Genomic DNA, 27,387 nt, shown 5'->3' with positions numbered 1-27,387 from the left:
GCCCGGCTTGCTTGAATCCAGTGTCAAAGTGAGCAATGTCTGAACTGGGGTGGCAGAGTGGGCCATTTTTGCCCTGGAGTCTCAGAGACCCTTCTGAGAGAGTCCACAGTGACAAGGGAGTCTCACATAGTGAAGGACTGGGATTAATCCCCTTACCACTGGGAACCGTCTCCTACCGGAAGTCGGACACTGTGTTCACGCTGGGTTTTCTACCCCCTCCCCCTCCTCCTCCCTCCTTCATTCTTCTAAGTGTGCACATGACCAAAGCAGTCCTCTCCCCTTGTTGGGGAGGGATCCAGCATCTATGCCCTGGAGTCTCAACGACCCCTCTGAGAGAGTCCACCGCGACATGGGAATTACACAAAATGGAAGACTGGGAATTATCCTGTTACCAAGGGAGCCGTCTCCCACCCAGCCGGACATCAGACACAGTTACTTCCTCGTCTCCTCGCTGTGTTCCTACCCCCCACCTCTTCCCTCCTTCATTCTTTGCTTGCCTCCTCCATTCCTTTCCTCTCTCCCCTGAATCTCTCTCCCACTGTCTGCTTTGTTTTTCCTCTGCCAATTCTGAGCTTAATCTCCCTCCCCTTTTACATTACCCCCTTACCCTCTACACGCCTTGAACCAACGGATGTAACTTGTAATTAATGTACCTTCTGTAACAATGTGTAACTTGTAACCTATGTAACTCTCCTCATGTGAAGCGCTCTGATACCTCCGGGTCTAGCTTGCACTATATAAAACTCAAGTAAATAAAATAAATAATTGATTATAACTATAAATACAGTGTAGCCTTTCCTTAAAAGCTCTTTATGTGACTGTTAGTCACTTGTCCCCTCTTTAATGTGAGACACAGGAGGGTATCCAACAAGTAAACTGTGTACAATAGTAAATTTTTCATGCATTCCCCCGTATGTCCTGCTTTATTTGAGCTGATATCCAGAAGAGGGCAGCACACCCTTCATCCTGGCAACCCTGGTAAATTGAGTGCCGTTTAAATTTAGTGATAGAAACAGCAACAATTCACAGGTCATAGGGACAGTAAAACTGTGCATTTTGAAGACTCGTGAGCATCCTAAGAAAGCTTCAGTTCAGAAAGCCATAGTACCTTGCTTAGCATTCGGAGAAATGAATACTTGATGAACCCACAAGCTTGCTCTGCCCATTTTGGTGAACACCTTCTGAAAGAAACAGTTCGGGTCGCCATGCCTGTTGTGTCAAAGCTTTGCTGAGCATTTTGGAAAAGTCGTAGTGCCAGCTATGTTGCAGTGTGCTTGGCACTGGATGTGTTAACAAGCATTTACAATGCAATAGGTCTCACAATTATTAGAGTTAGAGCGATTGGTATTGTATATGATAATGTTTTTTTTTTTTACCTAGGGCAGGTATGTAAGAATGAGAACCGAGTACGGCCGATTCAGACTTTCATGTTTCCTAGATGTAGAACAAGAGCGCTATTAAATGATATGAGATATTTAGTGGTCTATTATCAAACAATCTACCGTACCAGGGGCAATTTCAACAAAAAACATAATCCTGTTGTGAGAAAGTGAGTTTCTGTTGCAGTACCCCCCCCCCCACACACACACTTTTTGCCTGATACCTGATGCACTTTTCCTTGGTGCGCCCTGGGTCCCTGCCAATCAGGTACCCAGGGCCTGTGTTCCTGCCCTAAAAACTATACTAAAGCCTAAACCCAATTGGCATCTCTGGCCACTTCAGCCCCTAGTAAATGTTACCCTAGGTACCCAGGGCATTGTGACCAGAGAAGACCCCTAAGGGCTGCAGCACTTATTGTGCCACCCTTAGGGGCCCTGTACATGTTTCCTGCCCACAAACCCACTGCCCTGGCATACATCAGCCACCCCTCTAGCTGGGTGCCCTTTGCCAGTGGTGTGGGCACAGGTGCCTGAGCCCTGTGCCCCTACAGTACCCAGGGCCATTCCTGGGCACTGTTTGTGCAGTGATACTATTTAGAGTATATAGTGCTGGGAGGTTGTCATTACGAACTCTACAGCACCATAATGGCTACACTGAGCACTGACAAGTTTGATATCAAACTTCTCAGCGCATTAAACCCACACTGATGCCAGTGCGGGATTTATTGTAAAATGCACTACAGAGGGCATCTTAGAGATGCCCCCTGAAAACCTAACCTACAATCCACGTCTTGTCTGAGAGGCTGCCTAGGCTGTCATTCAGCAGACCTGTTGCTGGACCCCTGGGTGAAGAGCTCCCCGCTCTCCTGGGCCTGCAACAATGCACATCCTGGGACGAGGTGCCAAGCTTCCTCCAGGAGGGGCAGGGGGAGCTTCAAAGGCATTCCGCCTTTGTGAGCTTCTCCAGACCACTTGCTGTACTCAGCAACTGGCCCCCACCAGTTCTGACCCCCACTCTGGCTGGAAGACTGGCGGGAAAACCTACGTCAGAAAGGGGGGTGTGCCAGCCTGTACCAACCCCACCCATCAAGTGGGAGAGGCGAGGTGATGCACGGCCCCGGGCTCCGGCCATCTTGAAGATGGGGAACCCTGTCCAATAACAGCTAGGCTCCTGCCCCCCTCCCACAGGAGAGGAGCAGGCTAGGGGGTGTACCCACCCCAGGACAGGGACCCATTGGTCCCTGCCCTTGCCCTACCTGTAACGCCCCTAAATTTAGTATTTAGGGGCATCCTGAACCTTTTTCCACAGATCAGATTACGAAACAAGAAAGAAGATCAAGGAACACGAAGACCTGCTGTGCAGCTGCTAAAAAGCGGAAGACACCAACTGATTTGGCCCAAGCCCTACCGGCCTGTCGACCCTCGAACCTGCTCCTGTTAAACCCCGGCATCTCCAGTGGTCAGCAACCTCAAAAACCCCGGATGACCTGACTGCCTTGTGACTCGGACTACCTGGGTCTCCCACAGCAGTGGTACTGTTTAAAGCAAGTAACATGCCCTGGCATCAGCCCGGAACCGCGAACCCTGCACACTCGGCACCTGCCAAGCCTGGCCTGTGCCAGAGTGAATCAAGACCCTGAGGACGTCCCCCTGGCGATTCTGACCAGGAATCCAGTGCCCAAGGACCCTCCCCGACGACCCCAACGACGCCTGCAGCCTCAGGACAAAGGACACCTCCGACGCGACCAGCAGGGGGTAAGATTTCAAAACCTCAAAAGACAACCCTGAACCCGGCGCCCTGTGCCCAACTCCTGGGTGCCTACCTATCCTACAAGATCCCAACTTACCCCTCTAAGTGTTGGTCCCTCCAGAAGATCCACCGTCCCGAGCCTGCAGCCTTTGTTCCCTTTTCAAGATCCTCATTGAATAACATTGAGCGCCGACGGCTTAAAAGCACTCTGCACCTCGCCGCCTGAGTACCCCTGGGAGTGCAACCTTTGTCCATCCAACTTCCCTATTTGCCCTGAGCAACTGACCAGGAGCCCAGCTCCCACAGCCGCGTGGCCTGCTAGCCAGCAGCCACCAACCAAAGGCCCCCTGCCTCTCATTGGATAACATTGGGCCTAGCTACCTCTGCACCCGGCCGCCCCTGTGCCGCTGAGGGTGTACCAACTGTACCTACCTGACCCTGGGGGACCCCTGAGTCTCTGCCCGGAACCTTAACTTCACCAGTCGAGTACTCACCTGAAAACCGTTGACTACTTTCCTGCCATAGAGTAACATTGACTGGTTTGACTCGAAATTTCTTCTAAGTGTGAAATTTTGAAACTTTAAAATATTCATCTAAAATCAGCCGAATAACGAATTTCGAATTACTCACCTGGGATCAGGAGAGAAGCCAGTACTGTACCTTGTAGCCCAGTACTGAACTGCAAAAGTAATCACAACCGTGTTTGCTAGTAATCTAAATTTCTGCCATAGGAAACGATTGACTGTTTTTCTGTGAAAATTCTTCTAAGTGTGAAATTTTGAAATGTTAAAGTATTCATCTAAAATCAGCCGAATATCGAAATCCGAAGTACTCACCTGTAATCAGGAGAGAAGCCAGTGCTGTATCTTTTAGCCAGTACTGAACCGCAAAAGTAATCACAACCGTGGTTACCAGTAATCTAAATTTCATCTATAGGAAACCATTGACTGTTTTTCTCGGAAATTTCTTCTGTCTACTTTTGAAAGTTACAAATATTCCTTAAAAATCGTACCAACTACTAAAACGTAATTACTTACCTGTCTTAGTCCCCAGTGCTGAACCTAGCAGTCCAGTACTGGATTACGAAAGTAAAGAGAACCTACTTTACCTGTGCTTTGAATTTCCTTCCATAGGATAACATTGTTGGTTTTGCACTAAAAAGTTTCCAAGTGTCAACTTTTAAAATACCTTTATATTCTTTAGAAATCATTGCAATAACTAAAACGTTTTTACTAAACTGTTTTCAGCTTAGACCCCAGTACTGAATCTAGGGTCCAGTTATGAAGTTACAAAAGTTGTCTATAAAGTAATCAACTGCATTTATGTAGAAACACCCATTGAGCTCAATGTTAAATAGTGTTTAGAATTGTGTTGCCTACTGCAACCATTGTACCTATTGTGTTTACAAAGTTTATTGCCTCTTTGAAAATGTAATTACATGAGAGTACTCATATCGAGAAAAGTATATTTTGATACCTGTTGGTTCTAAAAATAAAACAACTATATCTTTGGATATAAAAACAATTGGGCTCGAGTTCAGTTCTTGAGTGTGTGAAACCTTTTGCTGACTGAGTGTGTGCTTTACACTGTCCTCTGGTACTGCCTTACTGCTCGACCAAGCTACCACTTTAGAGAGTAAGGTCAGACCTGACTTTAACCTCTGTTATACCTCTGGTGATTGTGGACTCTATACACACTGTACCTTACTTTGGTCCAGTGCATATCGAGCCACTTTCTCACACCTGTGAAGAAAAGCATTGTCAGAAATCGATAAACGGTCATACTAAAATTTCACCACCAACCCCATTTCCTGTAAATGCTCTTAGGGCTGTCACTACTTTTCACTACCATTGACCCTCAGTCATTTTCAAAAAATCATCTAGGTGCTCAAAATACACATCAGAAATTTTGAAATTTCAGGAAAAGTACCTCAAGCCACATGCTCCCATAGAAATTATGAAAATGTCTCACATAAGCAATCTGAAACCTTAGCAACTATGGGTATACTGATGCTCCGGTGTATTAGAGAAATAAAATCTGCCCTGCATCTGTTATAATAAGCATAGTAGGCATTGGGTATAGAGCACTGTGCAGAATAAAACATGCTGCAGTGAAGAGTATCGGGGCTGAACATACTGCAGTGGAGACTGAGAGAATGGAACACTGCCATAAAGAACAACATCCTGAGAACAACTGGGGTCGGCTCATAGTCAGTACGGCTGAGCCAAAATCAGAAATAAACAAAGGGAAATGCCAATACTGAACGTTTCTTTAAATAGGTAAAGTAACCACCAGGGCAAAGACCATCCGTCAGAGCTAGGATATGCTATTGAATAGCTTTTTATTATTTATTTTTATGAAAATAAATAATAAAAAGCTATTCAATAGCATATCCTAGCTCTGACGGATGGTCTTTGCCCTGGTGGTTATTTTACCTATTTAAAGAAACGTTCAGTATTGGCATTTCCCTTTGTTTATTTATAAAGAACAACAAGCACACAGTCCATTGGAGTGAGGTGAATCAAGAGCATTGCGCAGGATAGTGACATTATGCCAAAACACAATGCATTGAAAAGCATCAGGATTGAGCAGAATGCAGCCAAGGCACCTGCAAGGAAGCATAGTGGTCACACAAAGCAAGCATACAGCAGCGTAATATATCCGACACAAAGCTCGCTCCAGTGAGTGCACAGAGCACTTCAGTGAAAAGCATTGGGACTAAATACAGTGCAGTCAAGTACACCAGACACAATGTAGATTAGACACAGCGCACACAGCAGTGATGTATAGAAATCACACTACAGTGGAGTAAATCGGTAACAAGGTACAGTGAAGTGAATTCAATCAGACAATGCAGTGTTAACAGATCACAGAGAGAGAAACATTGCCGATAAACACAAATCACAGCACCAACAGAAGGCACATTTTCCTAAATCTTCTACAAGTAAATCAAATGAGTAGAATCTCCGATATTTGAATGCTTAAGACAAACAACCCCAAATAGAAGGTAGCAGAGTGCCAAGGAAAGAAAATAAAGCATTGCACCTCTATTTTGATTTCCAGAAATGCCGCCCATCCACTTTCCAAAGATTGAAGGCGCACAGAAGCCCCCTAGGAAACCCGCATCTCAAAATTCCCACTAAAAGGGACTGCTCACACGGTGCACTCCAGCCTTCCCGTACAAGGCCCCGGGGTCTCTACTTTATTGAAATTAATAACACTTGCCCACCTTCTGTGACAGGGCAGATTTCTACAGTTTCAAAAAGTCTATTAGGATATAAATACCATCACTTGACCTTTAGACCCGATGAGGAAATCACAGGAAATTACATCACATGACACTAGACCCAGAGCAGAGAAAACAAGAGTAACTTGTGACTTACCGGATTCATCAAAATTAAATGTCATGATTTAATAAGTGACGTTTGAGCACTGAGGCCAGCCTTAACCTCACTAACACATCAGCAATCACACTAATGCTGTGTAGTGCGGTCAGTTAGTAACTCCAGGTATGTATTTCAAATTCCATGCGAATTTCAGATCAGTGTCAATAATTCCCTTTTTGTGCAGGGAGCTGGCTTTGACCTTTCAATGACTTCACTATACAGCTTTTGTAAGGCAGTTAGAAGGATGACTGAAACACCCGCAGGCCATAATTCTGCTGAAAAAACAGCTGCAGCCTACTTCCTGAATTGCTATGGTTAGCAAGTATTACAAGCAGCTTAAGCTATCACAAAATTTAGCAGGGTTTAAATGTGTGCACATTTGTGTGCACATCTGGATATAGTTTGGAAATGACATGGCTACTTTACCGCCCTGTGGCTGCATCCACATTTTAGTGAATGTGTGAATGTAGCACCACAGAGTGTAAGCCCTTGAACGTAGAAGTGCCAGTGTGCTGTCTGGCAAATGGTGGACTTGTGACGAGAGTCCAGAAGATGCTGGAAACACATCACTGTGATCCATTGCTGCAATGCTTTGAGTGAGAGGGACCAGGGAATCCAAATAAAAAAATGGCTCTGTGGTCGCACATTTCCACATCTGAGCTCTCATTTAGCAGATCAGCCTTGATTCGGTTCAACCAGCACACATCTGAATGCTAACGGGAAACACAAGACTGTATCCTTGTGGCACAAATCTATCTGATAATCCTGGAGGGCTCACAGCCCTCACCCTTCCTTATGTCAAGAGGGGGGAACTTCTGTTTCAATCAACAACATTTGGCATGCAGGGAACTACAGACCTTGGCACACTGAGTATTTCCTGGGTCAGTGCCCATCCAATCCGACCCACGTTTTTTTTATTGCTTTCTGGGACTTGTAGTCCCACCTATCTACAAGTTCCAGAATGCAAAGACAAACTGTACTTTCTGGGAAACGCATGGGTAGAGTTGGAAAACCTGAGATCTCTGGTGCTATTGGGTAAAAATACGGCGCAGCAATATAGCGTATAACTCCGAGCCACCAGTCTGAGAATCTCTGGTTACACAACTGGATGTCGCTAGCCTTGCTCAGCCTTTAATGAACGCGCTGCAGAGGTCTCTGACTCTGTGGATTGGGAAGGTATCTGAATGCTCGGTGGGGGTAGTAAGAATGCTGTGGAAAGCGATGTGAAGTCTCATGACGAAAGAGCAGTAATTTATTGTGTTTTTAAGAAAGCCTATTTGCACACTCACCTTTACTTCGTGGACAAACAAATCTGTAAAATTGACAACATTTACACCCACTGAGTATTATTGTTTTCAGAAAACACACCACCTGAAATCCTCACCACAACTCAGTGAAAATCAAACTGTTATGCCAATGTGATTCCTCTGTAGAAAATGGACTGAATGTTCACCCTCTTCGATACAATGATATGGATAGTCATTTTGCCGGAGTTGGTTTGTGGACTCAGCGAGCACCAAACGAATTGTGCATACACTATGAAGTGGACACTTCCTCCCGTGGAAAACAAGTGACACTTTCAGATTTTAACAATTCTTATATACGTTGCATGACTCAGAGAAGGGGTGGCGTAGAACGAGAAACAGAGTGGAGATTAGATGAGAAAGTGAAAAAGAGAGATCTGGTGAGGCCGATTACCAGGTAAGAAACCGTGGTCGAATTTGACAGCTTAATCACTTTACACGTTTGCGATACGTGCATCAACTCTACTAATGCCAGGTGACTTGCCGAAAGTGAAAGCGCGCCTTGCGCGCGTTATGCTCAAACGCCGAGAGCGAAAGACATGCTGTACGCGTGCACTTCTCCTGTCCCCCTTTGCAAGAGATACAAAATGCAACAAAGCAGCGTGCCGTGCTCGCATAGCATACGCGTGCACATGCCCGATTCAACAGGCACGCCGAACGAAGACAGGGAGGGAACCAAAGCACGGATTTGGAAGGCGCGCCAATAAGAAGCATGGCTGGAACTTCCACCCTCACTTCGCAAGCTAAAGCTACGACAATAGATCTTGCCAGGAGCGAGTAGCGCATGCGCTTCGTCGCTAGGCGAGACCTAAAAATGGCACCCATAACCCCTTGCATGCGGCGCAAATTTTCGCGTGGGGTTTTACTAAGTGGGCAGGATTTGGACAGCCGGGAGCTGTCCTGCGCACACGCCCTCCATGACGCGTGACGGCTCCCGGCTGTCACAAGCATACAAGGGGTTAACCGCTCAGGGAAACAGATTTTTACTTAAGTATGAAAATGGAATGAGGTTTTAAAAAGTTTTTGGGGTAAGATTACCCTTACTTTTATGTCACCCTTCTTATTTTCTCCCTGTGTCAACTATATTTCATTTAATGTATTTGTCTCATTTCCTCTTTACTAGTCATCGGAGAGCAGTGAGCTGCAGACGACAGCTGCACCAATACTTCCTTCCCGGCTCCCCACAACCCTCACAGAGCCCCCCACAGCACCTGCAGCACCCAGCCGGACAGCGGCGCTGGAAGATCTAGACCTTCTAGGGAAGACTCTTCTCCAACAATCCTTGCCCCCAGATTCCCAGCACGTGCGGTGGTAAGAGAGTGCACAGCTTCAATACTGAGCTAGAAATGGAAAGTACTTTGGGAATGGGTCCAATGTATATGGCAGTTACGGGTTTGCACCCTTGCTATTAATGAGATATTGCCATTGTTTAGTTACTACATATCACAGGGATGAAGCTTACAAAGGGAACAGATAGATAAAAGTGTGCCACTGACATCCCATGGATGGGTCAGTCTTGTCTGAGATCATGCTAAAGGTAAATATCTTGTGCCCCTGTGACACCTAGTGGCAAGTCATGGTGAGGCATTGTATGCAGCAAGTTAACTCATTGAGTTAAAGCTTCGCCGCTGACATATAGTGTTCTGTAGGAAAGGAGGTCCAATCCTGGTAAGGACATCCTTTAGATATCCTTACATTGAATACCATTACATTGGGTAATACTTCCACCTAGCGCTCAGAAACCGCAAAGGTACAGAATAAAAAACTTTTTGGAAAACACAAGTTCTCCAGAATTAGGCTAGCATGTGAAAGATTAGAGTTTGGGCAGTAGTTAGCTATGTCTTTTAGGGCTGTGCTTTTCTTTAGAAGAGGGGTGATGTTTCCGTTAACAAATATGTGTGCCCGATTGCAGGGAGGAGTAATGAAGGTGGTCGTGTCATTGGCCAGGGAGAAGAAGGCGTGGTTCCACTAGCAGCTTAGTCGCTTTGATTTGTGAGGCTAAATGGATATTTCCTCCTCGTGTACTGGGTTGAAGACGAGGATTTATTCAGGGCTTTAAGTAGAACTAAAGGTGTGGAGATGATAGAGGGAATGTACAATTGCATCACAGATCTTTATATATTTGATTAAAACATTGTAATAGGTTTTCACAGTATTGCTATGTCATAAGGGATATTTTTGGGGCTTCAATACTGGTCAGATTTTTTCATCGATGCTCAAAATGTCAATATTGTGGTTTCTTAACCTATGAATGTTGGTGTTAAAATACGTTTTTGGATTTTCATAATGGTATTCTGACAACCTATTCTACTGATCTTTTTAAAAAAAATTGTCAATTTTGGGGCTTTGTCTGCGTTTTCTCTGCTTCTTTGGTGTTCTCTTGTTAAGAAAGAGTGATGTTTGGTAACTATTCTCAATGACGCCCCACATTGAATATTACCAGGTGTCCAACAGAAAATATATATACAGATATACATAATGTCGACATTGAACTCACTGAAGTCTTTGTGATGTTTATTGGTTCTTGATGTCCATTCATTTATGATTTGTAGATGTGAGTGCCACCATAACATCATGGAGGATATTAATGTTCTGACTGATTTCACGTTGGATTTAAAGCATGGACGTTCAATCTTGTGTATAAAGATTATCAAGTTTGACATCCATTCTATGGGTTGGGTCATTACCAGCCTGAATGCATTGAAGTGCATTTTTGCTTGCAATCAGGTCTGATATTGTGTCTGTCAATCAGTATGTTGAAGTCACTGATCAGCAGAATTTTGGATGCTGGGGATTCCAATTGTTGAGCAGGGATAGGATTTAATTCAAGAATTTTGAATTATAATTGGCATTTGGTGTATTGTTGCAATGATGATGCAGCTATTTGTGTTGATTGTGCATTTAGCTGCTAGATTTTCTAACTTACAGTGTACACCAGGCTGTACGCAACCCTCTCTGTAAACCCCCAACGTTTTTGGTCACTTTGATTTGTGGATCATTTCTATATTGATAATGAGGCCATGTATATCAGTCGCATGCTGCTAAGCTACAGACATGAATCCTAGCTTGAAGGTGGCCTTGCATACTGGAGGACGTTTCTGTTCAAGAGAAGGCGACTTATGGATTAGATGTGCATTATTCTGTGATTTTTGGTGTGTCTGTTGAAATGGCATGGATTGTATGAGTTGAACTACAATGTTTGTGTCTTCTGGTGCCAACAATCCAACAGTTGTTTTCACTTTTCTTTCAAACTTGCACCTTTTTCTCACTTTCTATGCTTGAACTGTATTGTGAACAATGTGTACTCCACGTCGCTAAGGTTATCCATCAAATGCTCCTGAATTGTGTCACATCATTTCCGATCTTTAATGCTCACTTTGCATTATTCCTAGAAAACCACATATAGAAATTGTGTAATGTTATTCTGAGTCAAGTGCCACAACTTGTTTTCTCCCCCCACAAACAATAGATTTTCTGTTTGGACCCTGGATCTGCTTCAGCAGTGCTGTTCAAGAATTGTTTGATACACTTGCTCTCTCAAATTACCTGCATAATCTATTTGGGGAAGAACAGGATTTATTCTTATAGAAGACAGCCTAACCACAACAGGCTCCACCACTCCAACCTGCTCTTTTTGTAACTTCCTCCTGATTTGAGAACTCTTTCCTCTGATTCTTGCTTCTCAGGTGACAGGAAGTTGTGGTTACAAGACCCATTCTATCCTAAATGTAACTCGTTTATTCATCTTCTTGATCACTAATTGCTTTTGATCATATTTCTTCAGTGAAAGTGCAACCGGCTCCTTTATTCTTCTCCTTGTTCACTCTTTTCTGTTACTTTTACCTTCTACTGGTGCACTGCTCCTTGGTTATTTATATTTTCGATGGATACATCTGCCTGTGGATTCCTCACCTTATGAATATCCCCTGCGCCAGCATGCCGCAGGCATTTTTTCCTAGGTGTCCGCGCCAACGAGGTCGTTATAGCGTCATGGCTCTGCACGCGACTCTGCATGACGTCACCGGAGCTTTAAGGAGACCACGTCGGCGTGATTATGTCAGTTCCCTTTTTTCCACGCTGTCGACGCTAACGGTTTTTTCTGGGACTCTCTATACTTCATTGGATACTTTGTGTCTTTTATTGTATCTCTTACTTTCTTTGCAGCGATGTCTGCTCTGAGGAAGTCAGGGTGTAAACCTTGCAGAGAATGAGGTAAACCTATGTCGATTACTGATCCGCATGAGGATTGCCTTTGGTGTTTGTCTTCGGACCATGACGTCGAGGGATGCTCTTCGTGCAGGAAGATGAATCCGAAGGCGTTAAAGGAGGGAGAGGCCAAACTCTACTTGGCCAAAGCTAGAAAAGAAAAGAAGAGTCAAAAAGGTCAAAATCTAGTTCTTCGACTTCGAACGACTCCAAGAAGAAACGCAAGAAGAAGAGGAGACCTGCTTCTCGACGCCGGTCTTCGAAGTCGGTGGTGTCAAGGTCACCTTTTCCAGCTCCTCGACATTGAGAAAAGGACTTTGTTTCCCCCTCACCTTCAGTATCTCCTGAGGTGACTCCGTCTCATTCTCCTTTCTATAAGGGGCCTCCAGAGCAGGTTATGATGCCGAGATTCTCACCCTTGAATCCGGCTGATGATGAGGTTCCCTTGCTCGGGTTGATCCTCCTGTGACTCCAGCGGCTCCGGCTTCTGAGATACCTCGATCTGATCCAGGTCCGGCCTCTTATCCTCAGTTTCCGACGCCGGGCTCTGATCCCTCGCATTTTCTAAGTGCGATGTGTAGTGTTTTCACCAGGGCCTCTTACCCCTCTGGAGCACCTTCGGGTCCCATGGGTCCCTTGGCTTTTATTTTGGGTGTGCCTGATCCGTATCCTAGGCCCCCTTTATGCCATTCATGCCAGCGACGTCGTCCTGGTCTTTTCTGGCTCCGAAGATGTCGACGCCGTATGGACAGTCTCCGGCACCATCCCGTGAAGCTTTCCGAATTCGATTGGCTCTGTTTATGGATTCGCCTTCAACGCCGATTCCAGAGCCTTCGATGCCACGGGTGGCTCCACCGACGCCGCGTGTGGCGCTGCCGACGCCGCAACCGAAGTTGCGTTCAAGGAGAGAGGCGCAGAGGTTGTTGGAAGAAGAGCGGTATCAGGATCAAGAGCTGGAGGAAGGAGAGATTTATGACACAGAGGATGTGTTTAAAGACTTGTGTGAAGCAAGTGGGCTTGAAACTTCTCCAGAGTGTGATTTTGTTTCGCAAAAGTCTTCTCCCTCAAAGGATTTGCTCCATATCATTCAGTAATCAGGAAGGCTGCAGAACTTTTGGATTTGCAGCTTCCTGTGGTGGAGTATAAGCCTAATCTTCTCATTGAAATGCTTCATTCTCCTTCTTCAGTGGTTGAGCCTCTCTTGCCATTTAATGATGCTATTACAGAGCCTATACTTGAGGTGTGGCACAATCCTCTTTCGGCTCCTGCAGTTTCGAGGACCACCTCGAGAAGTTATAGTCCTTCTCCTGGTGACCCGGCTTTCCTTTCTTCTCACCCCTCTCCTGAAAGTCTGCTGGTGCGGGCTGCTTGCTCAGAGCAGTCATCCGGTGCGTTTTCACAGGCTCCAGCGGGACAGGGATTCTAAAAGTGTGGAGCAGTCTGCAAAAAAAGAATTTTCTTCAGCCAGCATGGCATTAAAGTCTACCAACGCCACTTGTCTCTTGGGCAGGTACATCCATGCTTTAATGGACTCTGTGAAACAGTTTCTCCCTAAGTTATCTGAGGAGGACAAGGGGAATCTGAGTGAGGTGCTGGTGGATGCTCAAGCAGCTGCTCGCCAGTTTATCCAGTCTGGTCTGGATACCACGGATTCTGTTGCCAGAGTCATGGGCTCGTCTATTGCTACAAGGAGGCACGCCTTGTTGAATTCTTCGGGGTTCTCTCCTGACGTGCAGGCTGCGCTTGTTGACTTGCCATTTGATGGTGCCAAGCTTTTCGGGCCGGAGCGAGAAATTGCTGAGAGGAGCTACGTGACCGTCGGCCCCGGGTGGGGCCTACCGCCAGCTACACCCTGCGAAGAGGTTCCTTGCAGGGAAAGACGCGGACAACACCACGGAGAAATCGCAAGTTGTCTCCTGGGCTTCAGCAGTGGTGTGATCTCAGTCTTAGGGCTCTGCTGTGCAGCCATTTTGGGGACGTCTGGAGCGGACCTTGTCCTGCCGGACCTGCGCCACCACTGCGGGAGGAGATACCCCCTGCTGTCCGTGATACCGGCGCGTGTGCCTCATCTGATGTTGGCAGGGACTCTTTGCCACATATCTGCCGGACAGAGCGGGCTGCGGCTGTGGGTGCATTGTGGAGGGTGCTGCCATTTTCTGGTGAGAGATATCGTGCTGTAGCTGCTGCCCCGATTTTGCACGGCGGTGAGAGGAGGAAAGGTGCTGCATGAGGCTATATAACGGAGGGCAGTAGGGAGGAGACCGTGACCTTGTGGACGGTGCTGCTGCTAGTGCCTCCAGGAGGACTGCTGGAGAGCGAGGAGGAGTGAAGCAAAGTGCTGGACGCAGAATATTTCAGCGGCGGAGGGGTTGCACTACTCATTTCTAGTGGTGGAGTTCGGCTGGACATTGGAGAACCCTGTGGTTGACATTTGCGGCTGTGCTGGCTGGTGGTGGTCATCCCTACTATTGGTCACGACCTTCATATCCTGCTCCTGGTTCAGGGGGGGGGGGGGGCGCTCTTCTTTGCCTGGCAGACAGCGGTGGAGAGGAGTGGCTATTTGACTGGATGTGGTGTTGCTGCTTTGTAACTTGGTGAGCGGGGTGCCACAGGGGGCTGCGCCGGGGTCGCACTGTTGAGGTGTGGGCCTGATCAGTGTGGGTCCCTTCGTTTAGCCATCATCGGGTGGTGGTTGCTGGGTGGCTTGGTGGCTCCAGACGTCCTTCCTTCAATTGCGGTGGGATAGCAACGGGCGCTTTGCTCGATACATCTGACCACTGGTGGAGTGGTGAGGCAATAGTGACTTCTGTGCTGCTAAAGGACTCGTGGGGCCAACTAGGTGGGGAGCCACTGCTGGGCCCAGGACCACGATGGGGCGTTTGGATGCCCGTCAACCGAGACTCAATTTTGATGCCAAAAACACAAATAAACAGCAGCAGGCGGAGGACGATGGTGGCGCAGAGGCCCCCCGGCATGATCACCCCCAGCCACAGGGAGATGATCTCAAATCGCTACTTGCTGATGTTCGACCGGGTTTCGCGACCATGGCTGATAAAATTGACACGGTCTCAACTTGAATGGATGCCATTGTGTTCACCATTGAAGGGCACGAGGCGCGTATTAAAAAAGCGGAACAACGTGTTTCTGATGTGGAGGATACCATTGCCCAGCTGAAGAAGGCGACGTCGCAAATGGATAAATTACTTAAGATCATCGCGGCAAAGAATGAGGACATAGAGGCAAGGAGCCGGAGAAATAACATACGTGTTTTAGGTATTCTGGAGAGTACAAACACGGGAAGGATGGAGGAGTACATCGAGAGCTTGTTAAGAGCTGTGGTGGGTACTGAACTGCTATCAGAGCACATAGGTCAATTGGACCGCGACCTCCTCCTGGCGGCATCCCTCGGCCCATCATTGCTCGCCTCTTAAACTATAGAGACAGAGACGTTGCTCTGTGAGTGGCTCGGGAGAAAAAGCAGCTGTCCTATGATGGCATTACCTTCACCATGTACCCGGACTTCACGCTGCATGTGCAAGAGGAGCGCCACAGATTTCTGGGAGTTAAACAAAAGCTCCGGCAAGCTCAAATAGATTATGACTTATTATACCCTGCTCTCCTTCGTGTTACACATCAGGGATTGCAAAACTTTTGGACTACTCCACAACAAGTAGAGGATTACCTGAAACAACTTAAGAAGCAGAAAAGATCGCAACATGAACCGGAGGATTCCCCTAGATCGCAGTCACCGGATGCAGAGTGAGGATTTAGGCACATAGTTGTCCTGCATTGTGAAGACACACCTCATTCTTCATGGACCTGGCCAGTGGAATAAACAATAATGGGATTGTGGGATGGGACTCTATGCTAACCCACTACTTGTCCAGGGACATGCAGATATTTCAGAGGGCAAGAGACTTTAATGCACTGCCGGTCACCCTCTAATTAGACCTAGAGTGCTGGTGCGAGTCATGCGGCACTCTGGTTGGCAAGGGGTATCCGTGGGCCACCTAGGCGCATTTTCCCCCTAGGGAGAACCCCATGATTGTTGTTCCTTTATTTGGGCCTTTCTTTAGTGTTCTCTTCTGGTTCTCTTTGGTAAGATCTGGGCTTGTTGGGAGGGGGGAGGGTTGTCTGCTACTGGCATAATTGGGATGCTTCAGTTGGAGGATGGGGGTAGTAGGGGACGTTCATTGTCAGTGATGCAGGTATACAGATGTGCACCACCGCTACTGTCTTGTAGTATGTACGGGAGATGAAATGTACACATTTATTATATGTGGCCCAGGTGATGGACTATTGGCTTAATGACACAGGAACGGGAGAAGGGTGGTACCCTTAGGGTGCTTTCATGGAATGTCCGGGGCCTCTGGGATCCGAGAAAGCAGAGGAGGGTTTTAGCCCACTTAGACAGGCAACAGATTCAAATAGCGCTTTTGCAGGAAACCGTTATTGCGCCAAGAACCACAATCTCATTTGCTAACCGCTGGGCAAGTTGCCGAGTATTCTCCTCCTATTTTTCTTATGCCCGAGGCACGGCCATACTTTGTAGTACGACTATACATTTCGAACAGATGGGTGTGGTGGAAGACTCGCTAGGGAGATACGTCATACTCTGGGCGCGCCTGGGCAGAGATACCGTCACAATAGCTAATTGTTATGGCCCTAACTCAGATTGCCCAGAATTGTTCACCAATATATGGGGTAAGATTCTAGCGATTGGGTCGACTCACATTATCTGGGGGGGGGGGGTGATTTTAGCGTGGCTTTAAACCCACACTTAGATAGGTCCAATGCAGGCTCACAGCATTATACTAGGGCGCAGGAGGTCCTGAAGGAAATAATGATGGAGGGTGGGCTGGTTGAAAGTTGGAACTACAGTCATCCATTGCAGCATGAGGGTACACATTTCACGTCATAAAGGGGTACCTGGGCACGCATAGACTATTGTTTACTCACCAGAGGTCTTGGGCCGACTGTCAATAATATTTACACGAAAAAGAAAGGAGCTCGCGAATCTTGATGAATTTCAAACAAACTGAGGACAAGGTAATCTTCCTCCGCTCAGCCGCTGTCACTGCAGTTGCGTCTCATTAGTTTAAAGAGCTTCGCCAAAAATTATTACTTCGATGGAATCACCGAGATTGATTCGTCGGTGCTCGTACTCGCCTAAGTCGAGCTGAGGAAGGAGTGTGGCTACTCCGTAACGCCGCCGTCATTTAAAAAAGAAAAGAAAAACGCTGATTGAAGTGACGGCTGTGTTACTGAGTAGTCACACTTCTTCCTCAGCCAGACTTAGGTGAGCACGAGCACCGACGAATAGTGTTTTTCTTTATAATGTAGCCATTGCAACCTCTTGCAGTTTAGTATATTAACATATACCATTGCATTAAGTGACAATAGTTAGAAGTGCTTCAAGCCATGAACTTGGAAGCATTCATTCCTCTCGACTATTGCTCTGACAACAATGCTATTATTGAACCAAGAGTTAAGTCTGTTGTCAATTGCCTCTTATATGTGGCCTAGGCTGTCACTATAAATTAACATTACAGGCTTTTTTTTTTTTGTGAAGCGCACATCTTGAACTATTGTAGTTAAAGTAGGGTGACCAGGCGTCCTGGATTTGCGCAGACGGTCCCGGTTTTCCACTAGCTGTCCAGACAGATTTCAGGAAATTTAGCTCCTGTCACGGTTTTTAGAGAGTATCAGCTGAAAATGGCGGGAGGTGTTTTTTATGTTGTACAAAGCAGGAAGAGTTAGCAGTTGTTTCTAGAAAGCAAGTTAATTAACAGTTAAGGTTCTGGGTTTAACATTTTTATTTTATGTATGGTCTAAACTGCCTGTTCTGTAATTCTGTGCTTGTTCTCTAATTCTGTGCTGAGGAGCGTTGTCATGCAGTGCGCTCGCTTGAAGTACAACAGTAGTCCTTCTATTTTCGTGAGATGTTCCCGTTTTTGGCTTTACAATTCTGGTCACCCTAAGTTAAAGTGTTCTTGTGATGAGGAAGGAAATGGAGGCACTGTGAAAAAAACAAATTAGCTAGGATCGCACAAATAGTTCAAGTCAATCAATATTTGTACAGCACAGCACTGTCACCCCTAGGAGTATCTGGGCTCAGGGGGTGCTGTGTCTCTGTCAAAAAGACACATCTTGAGTTTCTTTCTGCAGTCCGCCAGGGAGGGTGCTGTACGGAGGTGGAGAGGCAGGTCGTTCCAGGTCCTGGCAGCGATGTAGGAAAAGGAATGGCCCATGATGCAGCTGTGATGGATGCGGTGGGTGCACGGGCAAGTGAGGCAGAGCGCCGGTGTCTTGCAGGCAGGCTGAAGTTCAGTCCATGGTTGATGTAGGATGGTCCTTGCTTGTGTAGAGCTATGTATGCATGTGGGGATCTTGAACTGGCATCTCTTCTGGATGGGGAGCCAGAGGAGGTTTCTGAGGTGGGGGGTGATGCTGGTCTGTTTGGGGAGGTCGAGGAGGAGTCTGGCTGTGGTGTTCTGTATGGTCTGGAGTCTTTTGAGGAGCTGGGTGGAAATTCCATCTTTGAGAGCGTTGCTCTAGTAGAGGCGTCTAGTGAGGAGGGCCTACGTGACAGTCTTCCTTGTGTTGAATGGGATACATCTGAAGATTCTGCTGAGCATGCCATGGGTGTGGAAGCCAGATAAGGCGACTGGGTTAACTTGTCGTTTCATGGTCAGTTGGCTGTCGAGGATGATGCTGAGGTTGTGTGCATGGTCTGTCGGTGCTGGTCCGAGGTCTACTGTAGTCCCATACGGAGGTGGGCTTCCTGAAGATCAGTACTTCTTTTTTGTCTGTGTTGTGTTTGAGGCAGTTATCTCAAATCCATTTGGCTACGTCGGTCATTGCATTGCAGAATTTTGTTTTGGCGTTGGAGGGGTTCCCGGGGAGCAAGAGGGCAAGTCGAGTGTCATCCACGTAGGACATTTTGTTGAGTCCGGGGATCTGATGGTCTGCGAGGGGGGTTATGTAGACATTGAGCAGGGTGGAGATGAGGGAAGATTCTTAGGGTACGTCGTATATGATGTCCTTGGGTGTGGAGGTGAAAGGAGGTATTTGGATGCTCTGTGTGCATCCTGAAAGGAAAGAGGCGATGAGGGTGTTTTTCCTTTTGCCGACGTTGTGAAATCTGTCGATGAGGTTGTGATGGGAGACAGCATCGAACATAGTCCCGAGGTCGAGGAGGATCAGGGCCATGTTCTCTCCTAGGTCGAGGAGCAATCTGATGTCTGTGGCGGCAATTAGCACGGTTTCAGTGCTGTGCTTGGAACGGAATCCTGATTGTGAGGCGTCGGATAGTTGGTTTATTTTCAAGTATTCGGTGAGCTGTTGCAGTGGTGGCCGCCTTTAACAAAGGGTGGTGGGGTGGAGTGCAGAGCAGCGTGGGAATTGGCCTGAGTGGGCATGAAAGACGCTCTGCTCAGGGCATGGAGTCTGTGGGGTTTCTCCTGTCCCGCTGCTGGATAGCTGGTGGTTGGTCGAGGACTTCTTTAGGAGAGGTCTGACCTCTGCGTGTTTCCATTTGTCTGGGAAGGTTGCTGTGGCGATGGAGGTGTTGATGATGCTGGTGAGCTCTGTGCTGATTGTGTTGACTCCGAGTTTGAAATGTTGGTGGGGATAGGGGTCGGTGGGCGTCTCGGAGTAGATGGCTAAATTGATTGTTCTGGTGGTCTGAGTGGTGAGCGGAGACAAGGTGGTTATCGTTTGATTGGTGTTCGCTGGTTGATTGAGGTTGTCGAGGCTGAGGGTGGTGGGTGGGCATTCGAAGTTGTTGTAGATGGTGGCCATCCTGCTGTGACAATAGTTCTACGAGGGTGTCGCAGAGTTCTTGGGAGGGGTGGATGATGTTCTCTGTGGCTGCCGGGGTGAAGAATTCATTCACAATTTTAGAAAGTTCCTTTGTGTTGTTGGCTGCGGTGTTGCGGTCAGTGAAGGCTGCTCTCTTGGCTTCCTTGATGCGCAGTTGGTAGTCAGTGAGGGCTGCTTTGTGGGCGGCTCTGTCTCAGGGGTCCTTGGTGACATGCCATCGCTTCTCGAGTCTGTAGCAGTTGAGCTTGGTGGTTCTGAGCTCTGGGGTGAATCAGCTGCCTTGTTTTGAGGTTTTGTTGATTTTTGCTGGTTGCAGTGGGGCGACTTTGTCTGTGCATTTGTTGATCTAGGTGAAGAAGTTCTGGACGGCCTGGTCTCCTGAGGCTCCGGGTTGTGGGATGCTGAGGGCCATCAAATCATGGTTACCCTGCTGCAGTGGGCAGCGCTGTGGTGCTTGGCAATGGTGTGCTGGGTGTCGGAGATGGTAAAGTGGATGATGGCGTGTTCGATCTAGGTGGGTTCTGTGATATGGGTGAACTTTTGTCTGTCACTGGAGGTGAAAATGGCATAGTGTGTGTCCGGCTTTGTGAGTGGGTTAGATGACTAGTAGGGTGAGGCCAGTGTTGTTAAGGTTCTCTAAGAAGGGGGTAGCATTGGTGTTGTTGGGTCGTCGACATGAAAATTGAGATCCCCAAGCAGGACGTAGTGGTTGGAGTCGATGGCAATGGGGGCATGGAGGTTGGAGATGGTGTCGCAGAAGGCTGGTCGGGGTCCCGGGGGTCTGTTAGTGAGGGTGCCTCTTATCACGGTTTTTAGCATTGATTTGTAGTTGGAACTTGAGGTGTTCTATGAGAGTCGTTGGGTTGACGTTGGTGAAGGTGCATCAGATGGTTTCTATGAAGATTATGGCGATGCGCCCGCCATCTTTGTAGGTGAAGTCTCAGTGTTTCATCTTGTAGCCGTCAGGAGTTTCGGTGGAGATGTCTGGGTTCGAGGAGGGGTTTAGCCATGTTTCAGTTTTGAAGGCCATGTCAGGGGAGAGGGTTGTGATGGTGTCCAAGATTTCCGTGGTGTGTTTGCAGAGGGAGCGGGTGTTGAGCATGATGCATTTGAGTGGGTCAGGGTTGTTTGTGGTCTTCTGAGTGACGGTGGCATGGCATCCAGTGCAGGCAGGTGGTCCTGTGTAGCGAGAGAAGCGGCAGCGGTGGCAGGTGGTGGTGTCCTTTGGTTGATCACAGTGAGAATGTGAAGCAGTTGTCGTTGTGGCATCTGGGGTCCAGCGACAGGAGCTCATTGGAGGTATATCGGTGGATGGAGGGAGAACCAGGGGATCTGGAGCTGGGTGCAGACAGGCTTGCCTTTGGCGCTCCAGCAGTAAGTAGTCCTTGGGAGGTGGGAGAGCCGGTCAGAGAGTCTGGAGACGAGGACCAGCATGCGGGAAAGAAAAGAGCGGAAGGGTCAAACTAGAAAATGAATTGGTAAATAAAAAGGCTAAAATTAAACTGAAAAGCAAACCAGATGAACTAAATAAACATGACTATAATGAATGCCAAATCCAAAATTAATTACCAGTTACCCAGATCAGCACAAGCATCAGTAGGCAAACTGCAGCCCCGAACCTGGAAGGACTCTGGCACTAGGCAGAGACTGGGTAGAGCGGCATGGAGACCAGGGGGCTCAAGACTGCTCACTGGGGCCGTGCTGCAGCCTGCATAAGTAGTCCTTGGGAGGTGGGAGGGTCTGCCAGGGAGGTTTGAGGCTAGAGGGGGAACCGGCAGAAAAGCAAAACGACTGGAAAGCAGAAGGGTCAAACTACAAAATGAATAAGTAAATAGAAAGACTAAAAGTAAACCGAAAAGCAAACCAGAGGACCTAAATAAACGTGACTATAATGAATGCCAAATCTAAAACCAATTACCCAGATCATCTTAAGCACCAGGAGGCGGATCACAACCCCGAACCTGGAAGAACTGGGTCTTGCGGCAGGAGGCAAGACTGTAGACTCTGGCGTCAGGCAGAGCCAGCGGGGAGTGGCGGGGTGACCAGAGGGTTGTGGTTGATGCAAGGTTTCCTGGTTTTATGTCATTCAATTCTGCCACTACTTGTTTATCTCTTTCTCTTTCCTATTTCTTATGAAAGCCTAATGCTTTGTGTTACATTCTTTAAGATCCAAATGAGCATACTTTGTTAAATGCACCCTGATTATGCATGTTTCACAAGGAGTGGTGGCAACTTTAAAGAGCGCACTGCCTTTGATATGCAATCTTGGGTCCCCCATACCTGGAGGATGTCACCCCCTGCCCTGAGGCCCATTTGGCACCAGGACAGGCGGGAAATTAGCTATGCAGGAGGCGTATTCTACTGCCACCCTGGACACACCTCTAGGGTGGGCAGCCTGATGTAAACCTAAAAATAGGAATTCCACTATTGTGTGTGTGGTAAAATTAGGAGCTCTGGGACAGGGTTATGCCCACTCCCTCATCTAGAGGGTTTAGTGACCCGAGCGGTTAGTACCCCATTGGCTACTACCCTTCATCCCATAAATGCCCCTAAATTGACTATTTAGGTTGCCCCCTGACACCAGGGAAATCAAATTCAACTACTAGGAACTGAGGAAGAAAGAAGGACCGAAGAGAGCATGAACTGAAGACCTGCACCAAAGATTGGCACAAAGCCATGCCAGGCTTCTTGCACTTACACGGTCGCTGGACTGACTTTTCAAAATGCTCAACACCCTCCTCAAAACTCTTGGAGGACTGCCCAGCCCTTCAACAACTGGGAAAGATCACCCTTGAGGTAGTGGAGCTGTTCCCCTGCATCTGCAGTCCTTGCAAAGCATCTGCTGGTCCACCGTGTTGCCAGCCATTGGGCTCCGTGAAGGAGCAGTGCAACAGGGGAAAGGTCTTTGTCGTCCAGGTCAATTTTGTCTCCTTGACAAGTTTGGAGACGCGAGGAGTCGGCTAGCACCAATTCCCTGGGTACCGGAGCAGTTGCAGCAACCAAGGCTTGTTGGTGGTCCAGTCCAGACTCAACAGCACAAAGCATCACTTACTGTCAAGGGACGTCTGGTTCCAGCAGCCCAGCACAGAGAGTTGCCCTGCTGCCCTGCTGACCTGCTTCCTCACTTAACCAGGTAACCATGATTTACAGTAAGTCTCTGACCGACTGCGACCCAATGCCTCAAAGTACCCCTGAACCCATGCCCCACAGCCCGATTCCAAGGGAGGCGATGGTGCCAACGTAGTGCTGAGACCTTCAAGAGCATAGCTCACCCTTGGGAATGGCCAGACTGGTCCCCCAGTCACCACCTGCAGCCTCTTTCTGCAGGAATAGAGAACCGCAAGAGTCTACAGCGACGTGCCTCAACTGGCCAAAGCCCCACTGCACACAAGCCCCCCAGTCCAAGTTGAGCGACTGTTTCCCTGCGTACCCAACACCCTCAAGACTTGACCCCCCCCCCATGTGGGTACTACTGGACTAGCCCCCCAGTCCCTGCTTGCAGCATCTTTTGGTAGGTACCATTCTCCACTGACTTAAATAGGGTACCCGATGCAGAAAAACACCTCTGCACCCAGACACCCAGTGCTTCCTTGGACCCTGACCCATACTTACCTTAAGTCCAGAAGAACAGTCCTGTAAGTTGTTGCCAAATGACTGAATGCAGTATATGTTTTCCCCCCATAAAATAGATAACATTACTGCTTTAAAGAAAAAATAGAGTGCATTTTCTAAGCCTTGTAAAATCCCTATCTCAAATTACTTAACTATTATGATGATCTTGGTGTCTAAATTCATATGCACATCTCTTATTTTTATTAATTGGTGTTGGTTTTCTTTATTGAGTGTGTGTCTCACTTACTATGTGTAATAAATGCTTAACCCTATCCTCTGATGAGCCTAAACTGCTCGCCAACACTACCACAAAAGAGAGCATTTGGGGTTATTATTTTAGCCCCTTTAACAGTGGAGGCTCCTCCACTAAGGCATCACCCTACTGCTCTTTAAGCAGCATAAAAAATAAAAATTAAACAATGATAACAGGACGTTATTATCATTTTAATTTGTTGTGCCCCTTAAGCAATGTTAGGGTGGGGCGGGACTGGGCTCGCTTCCGTCGGAGGGAGAAGGAGTGGTTTGCATGAAGTTTTGGTCGATCCTCTTGGGCCGCTAAACAGTCCTATACACTTAACATGGTCTCCACCCAGCTATGTTGCACAGCCTGATGGAGACCATGACCAGGCACTGCCTGAGCGGCCAAACGGGCTGCTCAGACCAATCCCGACACTGCTGTTGCAAAATCGTGATTGGCTGGGAGAGTCTGGGAGCCTGGGTGCTTTCCATTGCAGAGTGAGGACGGCGGAGAATGTATTTTGTTGGTTAGAACACGTTTGTCTGGTGATGTAGCCATCTTTCAGTGGTAAAGAGGTGACTTAGATTTAACGTGCATCAGTGCAAACCTTGAGAGCTGTAATATTGCGGCACCTGGCTGTTATCTTAATGACTGTAAAAGATGCACATCATTGTTGCAGTGAATTGAAAAGTGACTTGTTCTCCCTCTTTCAGGGACAAACAGCAGCCACGACCAACACTACGTGACCTCCAGAACAAAACAAACTCAGGCACACCACCTATCACCACAGGGGTGACACCACCATTGCACAACTCCTCCTCCCCTGGGCGCAACTCCACAGTTCCCAATTTGGGACCAAGTGGGCTTTCAAGCCAGCTGCCTCTGCCCAGAACAGAGTCACCAGGAATGGGCACACCTTCAGTGCACGGCGAGATGTCTCTGGCAAATGTGACTGTGCCTCTGGAATCCATCAAGCCAAGTGAGTAAGGGGCAAAAGGAAATACTTGCACAGTTTAGCTCTAGCATTTTGAGCCTGGCTGGCTTTACAAAAGAGTGAAGGGTGCAGTTGCTCGGCTCTAGTAAAATGGAGGACCAACAAATGAAACATTCTTTAGACCCTCAAAATATCATTCTTCTTGTCTCAGCTTATACAATTCCGCTTGCTGTGTTGTGGGGCATGGCATAAGCTGGCCCACTTCTGGTTAATGGGAACCGAACAAACAGGCTTTCAGAACGATTGGAACACTCTCAGTTTGCCTTTGTTGTTTTCTTTGACTTGCTCAACTACTTATGGTATAATTCACAAATAGGCACTGAAAGAGTTTGAAGAAGAATCAATGTCCTCTTTTTGCCCAGTAAGCTTCAGGCTATATCCTGGAGAACATTGACTTCCTCCAAGGAGGGTCCTCTACTGTTGGAGTATGAAGAAGAATCAGATTCTTCTGACTGGCTCTTTAGAGGGTGGAAATGTTAATTTCATTTGGAATTTCTGCAGAAGTTTTTCAATGATGGTACAACATTTTGACCCTAGCCTAGCCAGTAGGTCTTGAATATAGGCTTGTGAATAATTATAGGTTTGCAGACTTGTAGTGATTTTATTCGCCTTCAGAAAATATGGTGTGCTTTGCATAGGATGTGTGGCTGTACGTACATATGCTCTGCATACTCCTGCCATCTACTGTTGGTCTCGTACAATTACAACTTGCTTTTCTTTGAAGAAGCCTTTTGAGTCACCAGGTCTTGATGACTCCTGGCTGTGGATGCTCATGGGCACTACTCCAATGTTAGATTGTGTTTCTCCGCTATTGGGTTCGGACATGAACTAGCATTGTTCCTGATCTCCACAGGTTCATCGATTCCTGTAGTGGGCCCAGAGTCTGTTACTTTTCATCCCATTACGACAAATTCTTCAGTGCTGTTCTCCTTATGGTGCCGGATCCACACTTCGAGTTCGTGGTCATCCAGCAACTATGGCTCGAGGCCCTACGGGTCACCACGTTCTCCAGACTACGTTCGGAGAGCAAAGATGTATTTGAGGTAATGGAACGGACACACTTCAAGAGATGCCCACAGTGTCATTCTAAATACCCTTGGGCCGATCGCTATGCCTTCTCCAATCTTTGCCTCTCTCCGGAGCTTGACAAGAGCCGTGCAACTCCTGATTGGTGATCTGCAGCAATAAAACTCTGCGTCAGCATCAAGACAGATAGTGGATCCACAGAAGAATGTCAAAATCTCTTATATAGAGCAGTGGCCAAGATGGCGGCTTAGGAGGACGTGTACTCCGGAGGCTCCCCGTCCTAAGCCCCCAGGCCCTAACTAAGCCGCCCTTTACCCAGCAGCCGGACCCGGTGTGTGGTCTCCGGAGATAGGAGACCGCTTGCGGACGGCATTTCGGCCGCCAACGGACAGTGGGGAGAAGCGGACGACCGGGCGCGGGACGCCGGCTCGAGCGGGACAGTGGCCGGCCCGACTCCCGCGCAAAGAGCAGGTCCGGGAGGTCGGCGGCGGCCCCACAGCCCCAACGGGGGGAGTCGGAGCTGCCTTGGGCACCGAGGGGGGCCCTCTGTTACTGGGCGCCAGCGCTGAGCCCAGAGAGTGAAGGAGCAGTCCGCTCGAGTGGGCGCCAGGTGACCCGGCCGGGGGCGACTAGGAAAGGCCCCGGCTGCGGCCTGGAACTGGAAGGGTAAATGGCGCCCTCCTACCCCTCGGTGCGGCCCTGAGGGACGGCGGCGCTCCCACTGCCGGTGGAGCGCAGGCGGAGACAACGGACACAGGAGGGGGCCGACCCGGCTCCAAAGCCCAAGGAGAGCCTAAGGCGGTACGCGGCACCACGAGCTCGGCAGGAGAGCCCAGGAAAGGCCCCGGCTGAGGCCTACCCGCCGGGGGACTCCGAACCCAGGACTGCAGTGAGCAAGTCACGTGGCCTGGAGGCCTGCGGCGAGGCCGTCCTCGGCAGAGGGTGCGAGGGAGCTACAGCCCCAGGGGCCTCCGGTGAGTGACAAGGAAGCGGGGCCCCACTGACTCTTCGCCCCTACAGAGAGACCCTGACAGGATTGGTGGGGGGCATTGCAGGCACTGCGACAGGGGGGGCCCCCCTCGACGACATCGGGCGCCCCACCACTGGTGCATCTTGGGGCTGGGAAGCTGAATTCTGGGAGCACGCCCCTGTTGCAGCGTGTGAAGTAGGGGGGCTTGGATCACTCCCCAATACCGGTGACGAGTCCGGGGCCCCGAGGTTCGAGGTGAAGGGGCTTGCGGCGGAATAGCGGAACCGAGAGGCGACCTCGGGCCTGCGTCAGCCCCTGCCTAGCATTTTAAGGAGACACCCCCAACCCTCAGGAGAGCGACGGCAGCAGAGGGGACTCAGCGCGCCTGGAGCCTTTGGGGGGGCTACAGGTGCGGGCACTGAACTGGAAGAGGGGACCCACAGGGGGTTCGCTGGGGTCCCCGAGCGAGCTGGGTTCCTGGCAAGTCATTAGCGCTAGAAGGATCGTCTGCACTTCCGACAAGCAGGTGGAGGTCCAGGCGGTGGTGACGGGCGAGAGGGAAGATGGCGGTCAACAATCGTAAGGGGAACCGCACCATCACGGACCTGCTGTCCAAAGGGAATCCCAAACCCGAAAAGAGCCCGGACAAGCAGACCCGGCGGAGGGGGGAGACGTCGCAGGCTATCTCCAAGGTCTGT

At 48.5% G+C, this 27,387-nt stretch overlaps 1 protein-coding gene across 2 annotated transcripts in view; it reads left to right on the top strand.

Annotated features, from left to right (window-relative positions):
• GGA1 (golgi associated, gamma adaptin ear containing, ARF binding protein 1) overlaps positions 1-27,387 on the top strand; it is a 196,922-nt gene that overhangs the window by 109,049 nt on the left and 60,486 nt on the right. For both annotated transcript variants that reach the window (XM_086963036.1, XM_086963042.1), the window contains exons 13-14: positions 8,943-9,130; positions 24,413-24,678. In XM_086963036.1, coding sequence (XP_086819162.1) covers positions 8,943-9,130; positions 24,413-24,678 — 454 coding nt within the window. The remainder of the gene's footprint in view (positions 1-8,942; positions 9,131-24,412; positions 24,679-27,387) is intronic.

Source organism: Lissotriton vulgaris, chromosome 1_1, assembly GCF_964263255.1.
Source record: "Lissotriton vulgaris chromosome 1_1, aLisVul1.2, whole genome shotgun sequence".
Lineage (NCBI taxonomy): Eukaryota > Metazoa > Chordata > Amphibia > Caudata > Salamandridae > Lissotriton > Lissotriton vulgaris.
This window is presented reverse-complemented; position numbering and strand designations above follow the sequence as displayed.